General features: G+C 36.2%; 1 protein-coding gene across 1 annotated transcript; it reads left to right on the top strand.

The window, feature by feature from the left end:
* Positions 1–2,502: 2,502 nt before the first annotated feature.
* Positions 2,503–17,637, top strand: LOC113225448 (cytochrome P450 4c3-like). Its single transcript, XM_026457762.1, has 10 exons — positions 2,503–2,662; positions 4,678–4,784; positions 5,716–5,806; positions 7,588–7,770; positions 9,265–9,340; positions 11,078–11,384; positions 12,671–12,739; positions 13,358–13,526; positions 14,443–14,622; positions 17,477–17,637. The coding sequence occupies exons 1-10, from the start codon at positions 2,503–2,505 to the stop codon at positions 17,635–17,637; spliced, it is 1,503 nt and encodes a 500-aa protein (XP_026313547.1).
* The last annotated feature ends 332 nt before the right edge of the window (positions 17,638–17,969 follow it).

Below are 17,969 nucleotides of genomic sequence, written 5' to 3'. Positions count from 1 at the left end.
GAATTTCACATAAATATTATACTAGCGTATTTTTTTTCAGAATTGCTAAAAAACCAATTACTTATTTCCCATGACAGTTAATTAAAATTTATGTTTATATGTAAATTTATTACAGACATCTAAACAATTTCCTGCTTACCAAATGTATATAAAAATTAAAGGGAAAAAATAATTTCATTCGTTTGAGACTTTTTGTTTAGAACGAGCTCACAAAAAATTTTCTCATTTCGTATTAAGTAGATATCTTTTAATAGTTTCTCACAATATTCGACGATTATATTCATGTGTAGAGTTTCAAATTTTACGTTCAGCAATAGTTTTCATCTTGAATTTCGCATATTTTGAGTCACAACACTATTGTAATAGCAGTGCGATAATAATACAAAATTTCGATACCTATTGTTCAGGATATAAACACTACCACTACTGGCGAACCATACGCCAACTCTATTTATTAGCTATCGTCTCTTACTTTTGTAAACAGCCATATTTAAAAAAAAATAATATTATCCTCCCTGAATTTTGTAAAAAAAAATAAAGAAACAAAAAATGAAATTCGGAAAAATAAAACAAAAATACGAATTTTGTGAAAAAAACAGAAAACAAAATAAAAACAGAACAGATCCAAAAATTAAGTTGGCGTGTTTTTTTTTTGTCATTGGAGGTTTGGATTTGTTTCATGCAGTTCGTGTTATTTTTATGACTTTCATGAGATAAAAGCACTTTTACCTTATGATGAATGTGGCTTTGTATACCAACGGTAACGTATTTCTGTTTTTTCAAAATTTGAGACTAACTAAGGACTTCTATAACTTTAATATTGATTTAATGAACATCATTTTGTTGTGATTATTATTACAAAAATCGAACATAGAAAAATTTCATCGACCCAATGGGACTTGAACCTACGACCACGCAGCGTAGCGCTGCTCTATACCAACTGAGCTACAGGTCAAGTTGTCGAGTTGTCGAAATTCTCCCTTATGTTTTTGTTACAGATCTGTGTACTGATTTTCGGCATTCAGCGCTGCTAGTGACATCTAGTTAGAGATTTTAGAACCGTTTCACCACTGCCGGTACCCTTACAGGTCCCTCAATCTGAAGTTATTGTCGCCTGTTGATGAAATGTATTGAGTTTATTTTTTGTGTTAAGTGTTACTCACTAGTTTTGTTATGATACACAAAAAAATCTCAATAATAAATCATGATGTTCTACCACACCCCGGACACTCCATACAACAGTCGAAAATTATTTACCTACTCTTACCACATGCAGCAAGGCGCTATTTGCCCACGCGTAAATGTTGCGTGAAGTGGCAGGGTTACCAGTAACTTTCTCGCTCTATTACGTTACGTGGTCAGAGCGGCAACATAGCGAAAATTCTAACGCGAATCTGTTATCTATGATTCTATTAACAGAATCCTAATAATTATACATGTCTCTTAGGTATTTATATCGATATATTATTATATTTTTCATTAATTCACTAACTGGAGTAATATTGAAGATTTATTTAAAAAATATATTAAAAGCACTTAAAATGTTATATTTCGATGTACATGTACAAGTAGTAACGTAAAATGATGTTTTATAATAACGTACAAATTTCATAATGGATAAATGAAAACTATATTTAAATATCAAAGCCGTCTTCGTGCGGAAACGGCTCGCCGGCAGCCTTGTTGTCGTTCAGCCAATGTAACCCGCAATATGTGGAGCGTGGTGCGGTATCTAAAACTAGGGAGGGGCGGAGGGTGTCCGTTTTCTTATTCTTTATTCTCTGGTTCTACTCCCATCATTTAAAATCAATATTAATTTTTGGTAGCTGTAAAGGTACTTGGTCCTCAAGTATGCTAATTTTAAATCATCTCAGTTGTAGTAGTAAGTGTGTGTTAATGGCAGGATTTTGTACGTTTGGCAGCATTGCCGTAGCATTTTTCACATTGTCAATGGTGTAGAGTATTTATATTATACATCTTTAATTCGAAGACTAAATGCTGTTTAAACGAGATTTTAGTAGCAGTAAAAGCTCCTTGTAAAAGAGTTCGTCCAGAGAAGTACTGCTACCTTACCTATTTCTGCCGCCAAGCAATAGTATGAGCATTACTGTGTTCCGGTTTTAAAGGGTACCGGTGCTGGTGAAATTACAGGCACATGGGACTCGTAAACTTATGACTCAGGGTGTCGGGCGCGATGGCAGTGCCCCTCAGATCTTTGTGATTTAAAGCTCTGAGTGGCACTGTAACTGTTGTAAATGTTATTAGCTGTCATCGTTTTGAAGGCTGGATTTTAGGTTGTTTATCGTAGGACAGTACTGATACGTGTTATTTAAACATCTTTATTTAAATATTGTATATTTAGTACTATTTTAAATAGGTAGTTCGAAATGTTGTTCATTCGTCTCACGTCTATTTGATTACATATAGCATTGTATATGTAATTAAATAGACGTTAGACGTTAATACTTTATTTATTTAGAATTCTGTAACAGGTTGATCGAAATGATTTGGACAACAGTCTTTATTCTGGGACTTATAACAGTCATCTGGCGTTTATGGCGATATAAAAACAAACACCTTCTGGACATAGCCAGGAAAATACCTGGTCCGCCAGCACTTCCTGGCCTTGGTAATGCTCTGCTGTTCATGTGCCAGCCTGAAGGTATGCGCTTCTCAATAATAAAAATTGTTAACATTTTATGGTTAAAATTTAAGAACTATAATATAATCCAACGATATCTATGTACAGTCAAGAGCACGTTAAGCTTTGAACACTTTGTACTTTGAACCGTTCCGCGTTCTTATCATAAGCAGCATAGAGTTGGATTTAAATCCTATGTGTCAAGCTTTTCTGTTTTTTTTTTAATCTTTATTTATTTAGGGACTTTGATCGTTATTGAACATATCAACCCCATTAGAAAAACAATACCTCAAGAAAACACTTAATAAAATCCAGACTGATAAATAAAAATTCCGGTTTCTATTCTCACTCTTTCACTGTTCATGCGGTCAGACTTTGGAATGCACTTCCTATTACTGTTCACGAAAGTAAATCGTTAGCTATTTTTAAAGTAAGAGTTAAAGAGCATTATTTATCTACTATTACATCCATATCTTAGGTATTATATTATAAAATGTATCTAAATATTTAAATAATTTATAACAATTTAATATTATTATATATTTTTTTCTTGTTTTGTTGTGCACATACGCCCGTTCTTTTAGTTATAGTGTCCTGTATTTAGGTCTGCAGGAAGAAATTTGTATTAGAAATAAGCAGAACCTTTTGTTTTTAATTTCCCCTGTGTTCTTTGTGACTTGTTGTATTTTTCCTGTACAATAAACTATTAAATAAATAAATAAAATACTACCTAACCAAACATGTATACAAAATCTCGGTGACACTACATGTTGGCTCCGATAAAACAGAGCTTGACGTGCTCTAGCCCTGTACTAGTGTTTGAGTATTTGTGCACTACGTCAGATTCGTATTATCGATTTTGATTGCCTCTCCCGATCAGAGGCTGAGTCTTTTCCGAGTCGAGGCGCATAATTGCTATTCACAACTGGCCGATCGGAAAGTTTTGACAGTTCTAATCGGAACAATAGTTGATTTAACTCACAAATTAGAGTAGTAGGAATCAGGTTCCTCTTCTCGCTCAGAAACCCAACTGATTTCTAGACTACCCGATTTGAATCAAAATTAGGACGCTGTTCTGAACCCGAGAAATGACGGTCCGAAATATCACGGCGATCATTTTATCTCTAGGCGCACAAACGATATCGAACTTAGTGCACTAACGAAATCCGAAGTGGGTCCGAGTTTTTTTGATTAGTATAGTTTCGAATTTGGAACGAATACGAATCGGATGCAGTATGCAAACGCGTTAAGTCTGTCTTTTTTGATGACGGAGTAGAATGACAGTTCTTTGCGCTAGTGTTGTCCGCTTCCACGAAACTAGTGACTGCAGTCGATAAATATTCTATCGACTATTGATTGAATGTTGGTTACGCTTAGATAAGCGATAAATAGCCCAACTTATTTCATATTAATTTAATTATTAATCTTCATCGTTCCGGAATTAGCACTGTCAATACATTGTAGTGTATTAACTCAAAAAGTGTAATTTTTCAGGCTTATGAAAAACGATTTGCTCCCTTCTCAGATTATTAAAATTTATGTATAGGTTAAAGTTTATTACAGACATCTAAACAGTATCTTACCTGCAAAATATATTTAAAAATAAAAGGGAAAATTTCACTTTTTTTTTATTACAGACTTTTTTGTCCAGAACCAGCGCACAGAAAGTTTGTCTCATTTTAAGTAAAGCAGGTGTTTTTTTAATTGTTTCTTACAATATTCTAACGACTGTATTATAGGCGTGTAGAAAATAACATTTCACGTTCAGCAGGAGTGTAATGTTGAATTTCGCATATTTTGAGTTACAACACTATTGTAATAGCAATGCGATATATGTACACAAATCGCACCCCTCATGGAAGAATGGCATAAGTGGAGCTACGTCAAAAACGTTTGTTGCTCTATTAGATACAGAAAAATATAACCCACATCCTCTCCATTTCTTGTAACTCTATCGACTAATATTGTAGATAGGTACAGGAATTGGTACATACATTGCCCCTGCAATGAAATTGTGACTTTGATTGTGATTGCAGAGTTTGTTCGTGTAATCGGAGACCTAATAAGGGTGTACGGTGACGTTTTGGGAGTATGGCTTGGGCCAAACTACAACATCGTACTTACCAATCCTGATGATCTAAAGGTAACGGAGAGCAGCCTTGCGAGCGCAATGTAATTTATTTATTTCGGACTTATAATAAATTATTTCCATATCTATTTTGATGCCAATGATGCAAGGTAACATTTTGAAGACAAAACTTATTTTGTCGACCTCCGTGATCGAGTGGCTTGCACACCGATTTTCATGGTGTCGCCATCTCTGAGGTCCCGGATTTTATCCCCGGCCGGGTCAATGTAGAAAAACTTTTCTATATTGCCTCAGGTCTGGGTGTTTGTGGTGCCGTCGTTGTTTCCGATTTCCATAACACCAGTGCTTTAGTTACTTAGCTACTTTGGATCGGAGCAACGTATGGGATGTTGTCTAATATTTATTTATGTTTATTTAATCAAATTCAAAAAAAGGACGAGGTTCTCAATTCGACTGTGTGTTTTTTTTGTATGCATATTAAATGCAATAACTTCGGCAAGGTAACCTATCACAAACTCGAATTTATTTTACCCGAAATAACGTTTATTCGAATTTTCATTACCCCGAAAACCGAATTATAACGAAACCGTTGTTCTTTCAGGATATGTTGGATGTGTATCGCAAAGACACGATTAGACTCGGTTAGGTTAGGTTGAGTTAGGTTTAAAAGAAAAAACATTTTCCTCTCAAAATTACTTTCGAGGTTATGAAAATACGAAAAACGTTATTTCTGGAAAATGTCATTTCGGACTTCTGATAGGCTCCGGCGATAATTTCTGAACCGATTTTGAGCATTCTTTTTTGTTGGAACAAAGGTACCTCGGTAGTGGTCCCATTTAAATTTGAAGAAAATATTCCACCTCTAAGAGTGGCAAGCTAGGAGATGAATCCGGTTTCGCTTTCAATAAAACTTGGCAAATAGATGTAATTCCACGCACTTTTGAGGTCAAGATTAACAAAACAAACAACTTTGACACGTTTGCAGATATTGCTTTCGAATCCAAAGACGAGTTTCAAAGGTCCTCAATATCAATTCATGGCAGAAATAATTGGAAGCGGCATCTTGAGTGGATCAGGTGACTACAATTTTTTTACCTACTTATTAGAAGATTTCTAATTCTAGATAGAATTTCAAGAACTTCCGCAGATTCTGTACTTTGTTATCACTTTTAAATAGAACAAACATTACTGAGAAATATTTAAAAAAGGCTTGTCATTTTTGTACATTTACCTACAGGTTTTAGAGGTGAGACGATTGTTAAAATTGTCGAAAAGTATGTCTGTCAACAAATACATGATTTTTATAAAAAACACGAAGTAATATACCGAAATCAGTTCGGTTTTCAAAAGGGGAAAGGTACTAATGATCTGTTACATAAATTCACAGATGAGGTCAATGAATACATGAACGTGAGGAAACATGTATTAGTCTTGTTCATTGATTTTTCGCGATCATTTGATACCCTAGATCACACGCAATTGGTTGAGAAGTTGGATAGTTGTGGGGTGCGTGGGCCGATTCTTGAGTGGTGTAGGAACTATCTTCAAGAGAGGAAGTTCACTGTAAAAATAGGTGACACATACAGTCATCCAATATCTGTGACTGAGGGCACCGCTCAAGGATCTGTGCTAGGGCCTCTTCACTTCCTATCTTACGTGAACGAAATGCATTATTGTATTAAACATTGCTCGTGTTACCAATTCGCAGATGACACATGTTTTGTCACCGCCGACAAAGACCCTCATATAGCGCGCGATCAGCTTCAGTCGGATTTCAACGTCCTCTTAAAATGGTGCCACGATGCGGGTTTGGTTTTGAACACCTCTAAGACCAAACTACTAATAATAAAATCGCCTTACATTAAATCCACAGATATAAAAAGCATCGTGGCACATAATCATAATTGTCTTCACTACCCAAAAACTGGTAGCTGCGAGTGCCCTTGCATAGATGTTGTAAATGGCCAGACTTATCTCGGTTTACAAATAGGTCATAACTTTAATTGGAGTAGCGATATAGAATATATTTGTAATAAACTGAGGCAATTTTTGGCTAATGTGATAATATTAAAGAAAAGAATCCCCTTTAAATTCAAACTAATGCTTTACAACTCGTTAGCAGAATCGTATATTCAGTATGGTTTATGTAGCTACGGTCATGCCTTTGACTCATACTTAAATAAAATATATAACCTACAAGTTAATATTCTAAGACACATTGTATCAAATAAAATCCGACTTCAAATGAAGGATAATGATATTGGTATTTTTAAACATTGTAGAATCTTACCTGTTTATACCCAATTCAAGTATATGTTTTTAAAATCTATGTTTTTAACAACGATCTTAAACAAGTAATAAATCATGTGTACGCGAGCGATGGCTGAGGACCGGTCGCTAACGAGTCGCGCGAATAATGTGTACGGCGAAAGAACATCTACCTACCTTCTTCCCCGACTTATTAATAAGTTACCACTGGAACTACGAAATACCTTAACAACCATTAATATAAAACATAAACTTAAAGATTACTTTGTACAAAACTTAAAAAAATATGATGAACATTTAATATAATAAGATGAATGTATTTACCCAATCCTATTAATTTTAGTAACATATATATTATTGATTATTTATATAAATTACTTAAATATTTACACTTACTATAAGCTTCTGCTAGCATGTTCAAATTTGTATTGTAGATACAGGTCGCATTATGACAAACCCTAGTGGTTTAAAATGCGATTAGAAACATATTTGTGTATTTTGTCCTTTATACAATAAATAAAAACAAAAAAAAAACAAAAGAGGACAAATTCTGGCATGGAAGAAATAAATGTTTATTGTCTCTTATCAGGTCCAACATGGCGAAAACATAGAAAAATTGCAACACCGAATTACGGAAAAAAGGCCATTGAAAGCTACAGCAACATATTCAATAATGAGGTCGACTTATTGTTGCAAAGATATAGAAAGAAAACTGGACAAATTTTTGATATATACGAGGACATTGTACAAACAACCAGTTATTGTGTCTGTCGTAAGTACAGTGTGCTAGAGAAAGAATATACGTATATTTAGACTATTGTATGTTTTTTCTGTGTATAGTAGTAATATTCATGGTTACCACACTGTTATCGCATTGCGATTTGGTAGTACGGTAGGAACTTCAAAAATGCCCACCTTACCACCACTTAGTGGTACGATACGTCCCACAGGTTACGATAAATGCGTTCATTTGGGCAAACACAAACTAAAGTTAATATCGCACACAGAGTGTAATAAGGCCACAGATGTGGATGTTTTGCAGATGCAAAATTTCAATTTTTCACAAGAGACATTTAAAGATTGTACGAACAAAATTAGTTGATAACTTTTTTATGTAACTTGAGCAGTAATGTGAGCATTGCTGCGTTCCGGTTTTGAAGGGTAAGGGTCCTGGTGAAAGTGCACATGGGACCTGTCAACTTATGTCTCAGGGTAATCCTGAGATCCTTGCGATTTAAAGCTCTGAGTGGCGATGCAACTGCTACGAACAGACGTGTCACTTAACCCTAGGCACACGACTTGCCCGTCCTGGCACTGCAAATGCTATTAACAGACGTGTCGCTTCACCCCAGACACACGACTTGCCTGTCCTGGCACTGCAACTGCTATGAACAGACGTGTCACTTAACCCCAAGCACACGACCAATGTACGCTAGCGCTCTGTGGAAGAGTTACACTCAGTGCTCTCGGAATGATCTGTGCGTGCAATACAACAACGCCTTCAGGACGCTGTTGGGGCTGTCACGTTTCTGCAGGGCCTCAGCCATGTTCACTGATGCGCGCGTAGATAGTTTTAAGGCTGTTGTACGTAAAAAGTTTACATCGCTACTGAAGAGAACACGTGACAGCCCCAATAGCCTCCTGAAGACAGTTGCTGACAGGAATAAGTGCCCAATTATGCGGCACTTAATATATAATACAAAGTCCCTGGTAAAATATAAGTACTAATATAGTTTTAAGTCTGTACCTATTAACATTTGATTGGATCTCAGTTGTCTCAATAAATAAAATTGTATTATTATTATATAACCCCAGGCACACGACTTGCCCGACCTATCAATTGGTACCATAAAAAAAATAAAAAGAGAGTTCTAACATTTTTGTTTCGTGTAGTTCGTATTATTTTTATGACTTTCGTGTGATAAAATTTCTCTTTACGTTTGATCTCATGTGGCTTTACTATAACACAAAGTATACAACAAAATTCAATGCATCTGCCTCTTTCGTTATTGATAATAAAAGGCCAGAAAATTTAACGTTAGTTTAGAGAGTCAGTTTTCTCATCTTATAAACTTACAAATGCAAGGATTCTAAAAGTATGAAGTACGCGTTTAAAAATTTCGTGGTCACCAACATTCGTTACTTTACACGAACAACTAAGTACAAAAGAGTAAATTTACGTAAAAAGAGCATTTCATTATTCATTCTGACAAATCTTAATTCAAATGGTACGATTATTACAATGAACGTTGGATTTTTTTTTCAGGCACACTGATGGGACTGACAAAGGAAGAAACTATGAATCTCCCTCACTTACAAGACATTATTGCCGAAACTCCGAAGTAAGTCGCGTAACAATTTATCCGACAACGTCGCCTTACTTTCTCAAACTCTTATCTTAAAGCACAAAGTTACTGAAATGCAAAAAATGGATTGTACGAGTATATACAAATTTTGCAGGCTGAGATCACATCATATTTCCGTATCATTTCAGTATCACACACTGGCTTTTACCTATTCCTAAAGCAATGCATCCAAATTAACACCCTTGATAAGAAATTTAAAATAAATGGAAAGTTTTGATATCTCCTGAATAATCTCTCTTTATAAGATACGTGTTTGAGTACGTAATGCGTCGAATATCTATTAAATAAAAAATGAATAAGCATTTAGTAACAAAATGGAACAATCCTAGATTTTGTCTAGTAATATCGAAACCTCAAGTTTTCACGCCGAACAATAGATTATAACAATGAATACGTACAATCAAAATATCATATGTTCAGTAATAACACAACATTGTTCAAATCAAATATCGTTCATTCATTCTTTCACATAATGCCCAAATTATTACAAACCTACGTCCCAGGATTCGGTCGAACCATGATCGAACCTCATTTTAATTTTATTCAGAACTTAGAATTACTACGTTATATACTTCTATATTTAATACATAATAGTGTAGTGTATTTATATATGTTTAATTAACCGATTTCAAAAATGGAGGAGTTTCTCAATTGGACACTTTTTTTTGTATATGTTACTCGATTACTCTGGTTTTTGTGAACCGATTTTGATGATTATTTTTTGTAGGAAAGGGGGTACCTCAGTATTGGTCCCATTTAAATTTGAAGAAAATATTCCACCTCTAAAGGTGGCAAATTGGCACTTTCCGGTAACCAATAATTGTTAACTTTTTAGTTTCAGTTTGTATTACATATAAAAGCAAATTTTGAAGTCGGTTCCTTTTTTTTATTAAAAATTATGTATTATTATGTACGTATACATCATGTATTATTTTATTATTAATATATCGGTGGGTCCTAAGTGTAAGGGTCAAACTATCAATTTGATAATTTTCACTTTTTTGTGGGAAATGCTTCATTTCATTATAATCTACAAGGTAGTGTTAAAACAAAATCAAACATATTCAAGGAAACCTCGAAATACAAGGAAATCTTGAAAATATACCAGATTGAAAGTTTGGAAGCCTTTTGGAAATTGTGATTTTGCGCTTTGGCCATTATACATAGGACCCATCGATATATGTACGTGCGTAGCATATCTATCACAAACTCGAATTTTTTTTTTCGAAGTAACGTTTGTTCGAATTTTTATTATCCCGAAAACAGAATTATAACGAAACCGTTGTTCTTTCAGGATATGTTGGAAGTTTATCGCAAAGACACGATTAGGTTCGGTTAGGTTAGGTTAAGTTAGGTTTAAAAGAAAAAACATTTTCCTCTCAAAATTACTTTCGACGTTATGAAAATTCGAGCAAACTTTATTTCTGGAAAATGTCATTTCTGACTTCTGATAGGTAACCATGTGTATTAATTATATATTAATAGTCACGAGCTATTTATTTTATTTCAAATGTTCTTTTTCTTTCATTCCTTCTGGCATGATTATTTCATTCAATTTTGTTCATTCTTTATTTTTGTCTTTATTGTTAGTATTCTACACACATTGTCAGTAATGATTTTAGTGTATATCTGTAATTGGCGTATCCAGAAGGCACTAAATGTTTATTAAGGCTATTGTTATCCCAAATAAAATAAAATAATTTTTTTTCGCAGAATCTACGATCTCGTGTTCGACAGAATAACAAAATGGTACCTGCAAGTATATGCTGTCTTTCGCCTGTCAAAAAACTATGGTACACAAAAGAACTTTACAACCAAAATTAAAATCTTTAGCAAAACAGTACTACAGCACAGACAAGAGCATATGAAAACTTTGGAAGTGGAAAACAAAATTGATTTAATGACCTCCGAAGACGACAACGTGAAAAACACTCAGCTCAGTGTTATTGACCGATTTATTTTGTCCAAAGAACTGGACGGCGAAGAACTTCTGAATGAGACTTTCACTATATTTACATCAGTAAGTTTTTTCTGATTTCACAAATTCCAAAATAAAATGATTATTGTCGACATTAAACCGGTCGAAAAAAGTTTTGCGTGGCATAGTGCGTTTCACATTGGGGCAATTAGAATGGAAATCGAAATGGGCAATGTTTTTTTGACGCAGTTATTGCATGGACATAATGCTTTTTCTGACCAGCTTTAGCTGAACTTGCGTTGATAAGTATGAAAGATCCCTCTTTTTTAAGAGGGGGAAATGCTTTATACATACCCTTGAGCTCGAGGAGGCTCAAGGGTTATGTGGGACTAACCCCCTGATTGGGGGAATACCCACTAAAACCCACTCGGCTTACTCTCTAGGCCAGGTGTTGTGAGATTCCGAAGATTCACAACAACGACGCCCTTAGCCGCCCCGGTTTTCATCAGGTTTCCCGATCTAGAGAATGGAGGATCGGCTCGCTTGAACCCCCTCCCAGATAAATGAGACCGTGCAATGCGGGCAGGGAAAACGAAGGGAAACATCTCTTGTCCGCAGGCCCCAAGTTCGAAAAATCCCTACAAGGCAGATGCCTTACAGAAAAACGAGATTTAAGTGGCTTCTAGCTATAAAAGTTTATTTTATAATTCACGCTAAATAAAACTTCAAAAGATATTTCTAAACGTAGAAGAAGATAATGAGCCTTCGAAATTATATTTTTCCAATGATTCGGGAATTTTTTCGGAAAAATTTCCACTCTATCAATTTTTTTGGAAAATTACTCGACAGTAAGTGCAAAGCGCATTCATTGCGTTTTAAGCTACCGTCCACAAAGAGCGGCAGCGGCGTAAGGCGCAGTCCGGGATCGGGGCGTTAGCGGGATTGCACCTTGTAATATTTTTTACACCTCTTGAGTGTGTGAGTTTTATTAAGTTTCAGTATTAATTCGATCGAAATTAAATTTCGTGTTGCTCCTGTAACGCGAATAAAAGCAGATTTTTCTTGCACACTATCCGACAGCGATACGTGCTTTCTTTAAAATCTAAGTAGAAAGTGAAACGTGGTTGCTTGTGCGTATCACACCGGCCCAGCCGCCGCCGCGCCGCCGTCGGCGCTGTCCCGCTTTACCGCGTCTGTGTGGCCTGAACTTATAAGCCGCGCTGCTACGTATGTAAGCACCGACCAACTCAGTTACCAACTACTACAAAAATGTCAATAAATTTCTCAAAATGGTGGAAATAACAGTTTATACCTTTGTACGCGCGTAGGTTTCAAAGTAAAGGCAAAATACAAGATGACTTGAATATATGAGTGTAAGGTTATTTCAGAGTCAAGAGGCATCGGCGAAAATAACATCGTTCTTATTGCTGATGATGGCTTTTCATCCAGATTGTCAGGTAAATATACTCATGAAACTAAACAGCCTTAGATATTTATGCCTTAGAGTCAATTTACATTGCTGCGAAAACTAATGGAAGCTAATTTTGTGACTATGGCACATCGAGTATTAGTTATATACTCGATGCTATGGCGTAATGAACATTACGTCAATTATGTAGCGTATAAAATCGATACAATAAATAAATAAATAAAGTAGACGTGTGAATTTCCGAAATTGCACGAGAATTCTCTGGAAGATGCGCGAACTTGTTTTTGAGAGCTCCTTGTGAAAGAGTTCGTCCAGGGAAGTACTGCCACCTTACCTATTTCTGCCGTCAATCAGTTATGTAAACATAACTGCGTTCCGGTTTGGAAGGGTAAGGGTGCTGGTGAAATTACAGGCACATGGGACTACTTGTCACCTTATGCCTCAGGGGATGGGCGCAGTGGCGGTGCCCCTAAGATCTTTGCGTTTTGTGTGGCACTGCAACAGTTATGGACTTGTTCGTCCCGTCACTTGGTATTATAAAAAAAAGTTTGTACGTTACACAATTGAAATAAAGTTCATTTTGCTATGATTACAAAAATTCAACAATCGTGTAAGAACTACACTCTCTCACAAATGAATATTTCAGGACAAACTTTACTATGAAATTAAAACAGTAATCGGGGACGAAGATCGCCCAGTTACAAACGAAGACTTGAAGCAAATGCCTTACTTGGACATGGCGTTCAAAGAAGTTCTACGGCTGTTTCCGATTGGGGCCATGTTACAGAGGAGCATACACGAGGATATGGCTTTAAGTAAGATCTTTAGATGGTTTTACTTATTTGTAATTATGAACACAAAGATTCAACACAAAGAAAAAATCCTTCAATCTGACAGAAGTGTGTGAGTTGAGTGAAGAAAAACTTTCATAAATATCTCACAGATGGTGCTACGGCAAAAAATCCGTAATAAAAAATGAATCCAGTTTTTAGATTTTACGCGATTATTACACATAGGAAATGAAACTATTTTTCCGGATTTAAATCGCGTATATTTGTTTTTTCAAACCGAAAGGTTTGTTTGAAAAACAAATATACGTGATTTAAACCCGGAAAAATAGTTTCATTTCCTATAAAATTAATCCGTTAAAACCAAAAACAAAGTCCTGTTGCGTTAGTTGCATAGAAAAGTTCATAAAGTCTGCTGACTCGATCGTAGCTCGGTTGACGCTCTACGCCGCCTTGTTACGTCACAGACGCGGATTCGTGTCTTTTTTTAATATAAATATAAGTGCGCATTTGATCTTCTTTTTTTTTTTTATACATGACAGGCAAATGACTCCACTCCACCTGATGTTAAGTGGAAAGTGGTATCCAAACGCGAAGGAACCTAGTGCAGCGATGAAACCCTGATGGAAAGTGCACATCTAAATAATGCCTAATCACTCTCACCTTGAAAAGGTCCAAGTTATAACGTTCAGGGAACAAGTCTGCAGGCAGGGAATTCCACTTCGTAGCCGTTCGGCGTATGAATGTGTCCTGTCAGATCGAAGGAATCATTCTTTGTGTTCGATCTTTGTATTAAACGAATTAGCGCCGTAATTTACAAACAAAAAAAAACAAAAAATAAATGTATATCATGTTTATAAAACATAGCATTCATTACAATCAATATAGTTTTTTTTTCTTTTGACTGGATACAAAAGTCACAAAACCTACCTTGATTTTACAGGTACGAGCATCCTTCCAGGCGGCAGCTCTGTAGTGATACCAATATATCACCTGCATCGCGATCCTCGCTTCTGGGACAACCCAGACGATTTTGACCCTGAGAGGTTCAACCCTGAAAATATAAATAAACGTCATCCTTACTGCTATATCCCTTTTAGTTTGGGATCTATGGATTGTTTAGGTGAGAATTTAAAAACCAACAGTATTAAAAAGTTTACAGGTTTCTCGTAGGTGGCGCTACGACAAGAACGCCGTTAAACCCAATAACAAACATCTGCAACAAGCAGATCGAGAAATTTGTGAGGTCTGATTATCTGTTTCGTAGCGTAGTTGGGAGAGCGGTAGCCCCGGTTTGGCGACGTCGGTGATTCGAATCCAGCTGGATCGAAGGAATTTTTCTTTGCGTTAATGAAAAATATATTAATATTATGATAGTAAAAACCGAATGATATTCAATAAAACAAAAATAGGTATTAAAAGGTCACCTGCCGTAACGTATCGGCACCACACCACCGCCTTGCCCCATAGTAGAGAAAACCTGACTTAAAGTTATACGACCTACAGTGCTTATATTTTAAAGACGCTACCATGTGGTAGGCACGTAATTTCAGCAAAATGGCAGCTTTACCATTCCCAAAATAGTTTTGTTTGCAAGCAGGGCAATTGTAATTATTACGTTGACTCTACTTGTAAATACCTTTTGATTGTAATATGAAGCGATCTAGCCCTTAAACGTGATTGGTTACTTGCACGTAAAAATTTTGGAATTTTATGGACATCTTCCTTCTCCAGCACCTAAAAACACGCGATGAAACTTTAAAGTCATTATAACACGTGAGATATGGAATTATACATACAAACTCTAACAAAAGTCTTCGAGACGGTAAATCGTCGATTTTGCTTATAGTACACCGTCACCATGATGTTCACCAATTTTATATAGATATTTAAACTATAAGCACCATCTCATCTGATGGAAAGTGACGATGAGGTCGACGATGTAGCATGCACACCTAAATAATGCCTATTCACTCTCGCCTTGAAAAGGTCCAAGTTATGGCTTTCGGAGAATAAGTCCGCAGGTAGGGAATTCCAATCTCTAGCCGCTCACCATATAAATGTGAAAGCGAAACGCTTCGTGCGAGTCCTGGGAATATCCACGGCATCGGGGTGGAGTCCCGCCCACGTCTAGTCCTCCGATGATGGAAAGGGGAAGGGGGAATCCAATTATGCAATTCCATCGCACACTTTCCGTGATATATCCTGTAGAATACCGATAAGCAGGAACTTTACGGCGGTGTTCAAGGATCTGCAGCTTCGCCTCACCTAATTCCGAGTCACCTAAGCCTTTTGGCATGCTTGTCGATTCAATCCAATTTGGCTAGTTGGTATTTAGCAGAGTCATCCCATGAGTGGCAGCAGTACTCGATACCCGACCGGACTTGTGCTCGGTACAGTTGAAGCAACTGTCCCGGTGTGAAGTGACGCCTTACCTCGGAAAGGATACCAAGCTTCCTGGCTGCATTTTTGGCCATGGACTCAATGTATCTAACGAAGTTCAGATTGGACGACAAGTTCATTCCAAGTACTGGAGACGGTCGGCTATCGGTATGGATATATCACGAAAAGTCGGAGTCAGGTGAAAGGGACTCCGTATTGTGGGGAATAGATACGTCTGCGTTTTGGTAGCAATAAATTTGACAAGATTGTCACTGCCCCAATCGGAGACTGCCTTACTAACTATCAATACGTTTTCCAATCAATAGGTATCTACTCTAATTTGAGGCAAGGTGGTACTGGCCTCAGCACAATAAATAACCTCAATAATTATATCGTAGAACAGCTAAGTTCAGACGAGTCACCGGAACAGAAGCGAGAAAAACTTTACTGTGTTGCTACGTCAAATGGTTTAGATATTTACAATTAAATAACGATCTTACAAAACATACAAGGAATTGCCTAAGTAATGTGCTAATTTCTTACGTGATAAGATATATACTTTATCCCATCATATAAAATCATTAATATAGTCGTTATTTAACTAGGTACTTAGAGACTATAGTAGAGTTGCCAAACGGTGTAGGGGAGAGCGGGGTTGAACGTTCCGTTTTTCAAATAAGTAGAAGTTTTATACTGAAAATAAAGGATTTGATTTTCAATTTTGGATTTGATTTTGAATATTGAACAAATGTTTATCGCTTATTGTAATAGTATAGTCACTTCTACTAATATCGCAAATTTTTGACAAATTTCGGAGCGGAACTTTCATCCCCGCTTTGGGACGCGTTGTCTCCGCCTTTGAGGCAAATTGTTCCGCCTAAATTATCACAGGATAACAAGGATTTTCTTAAATAAAACCACCTTTTTTATAATTGTATGTGTGTAATGTTTATATTATGCACAACTAACTTAAAAAAAACTACATTCTGATTCATCAGTAATATTATTCATAGCTCATTTCTTATGTGAATCACAGTTGAGACACACATAAGTGACTCTATCATCTTGTCTAAATATTTGACATTAGCCCCTTTGTAGTTTCGTATCCTTAAAACAAAGAAAAATGGTCATAAGAATTTTAAGTATGATTGCAGGTCAATTGGGGAAGTTGTTCATAGGAACAACCAGCCCCTCGAGGGAGGAACTTATAGCCCCAAATTACATTTTTATACGAAGACTGACATACCGGCAAAGTAATAGAATCAATGAAAAAAATACTCGAACTCTAAGATTCCTTACTAATGTCACTACAATTTAGAAAAGTTACGTATGATTCGGCCCATAATAAACAAAGACAGACCAAAAAATTTAAACAAGAAAAAATGTAGTTACGTGATGTTTTGACAGCTCCACTCACATAGCCACACTTCCGTCGTCGCCGGAGTAACTGAAATGGCTGCCGAGAATGCGCATCACCTGACACTTTAACAAAGCGCTTCACATGTATTGCTATATATTTTTCTTGCAAAGTCCCAGCCCCGGTCTCCCCTACTTGTAAATAACAAATAAATTTATTTATAATTTCGTCTTTCCAGGTCGCTACTTTGGTACCAAACTTATAAAAACGATATGTGTTCGAGTATTGCGGGAGTTCAAGATCACCACCATGCAAAGCTACGAAGATCTCAAGGTGGCTATTGCCATATCCACAGTTGCAATCGACGGGTATCCCGCTAAGTTGACACGTAGGATTTAGTAAAAATCATGAGTAGCAATTTTTGTGGGTCATGTCCCACTACGTCGAGCCTATCATTTTATTAGTTCCTTCTAAACCCATTCCTATCTTAAAATGGCCTGTGCCTAAAAACTAAAATATACATATAGGGTCCCGTAACGTCGAACCACGTATCCACTGTCCTATTCGGTGCATTAGTAAAAGGTGAACACTGATTGTATTTCCGTATCTCCAACCATTCTTTTCAGCCCTATTTGATTCTTTCTCTGATCTTTTCTAGAATTTTTTTTTACTACATCAAGAGAATGAATCCTTGAAATTATAACCTATAAACTATGTCAGTAAGAATCAAT

The sequence above is a fragment of the Hyposmocoma kahamanoa genome, unplaced genomic scaffold (assembly GCF_003589595.1).
Source record: "Hyposmocoma kahamanoa isolate Upper Pololo Valley unplaced genomic scaffold, ASM358959v1 160, whole genome shotgun sequence".
NCBI lineage: Eukaryota > Metazoa > Arthropoda > Insecta > Lepidoptera > Cosmopterigidae > Hyposmocoma > Hyposmocoma kahamanoa.
Note: the sequence above shows the minus strand (reverse complement) of the source record. Positions and strands in the feature narration are given on the sequence as shown.

Excerpts from the sequence above, each read along its gene's own strand:
- LOC113225448 (XM_026457762.1), top strand. The coding sequence starts at position 2,503 with ATGATTTGGACAACAGTCTTTATTCTGGGACTTATAACAGTCATCTGG. Across the intron at positions 5,807-7,587 it reads CGGCATCTTGAGTGGATCAG|GTCCAACATGGCGAAAACAT; the intron begins GTGACTACAATT and ends GTCTCTTATCAG. Across the intron at positions 14,623-17,476 it reads GGGATCTATGGATTGTTTAG|GTCGCTACTTTGGTACCAAA; the intron begins GTGAGAATTTAA and ends TCGTCTTTCCAG.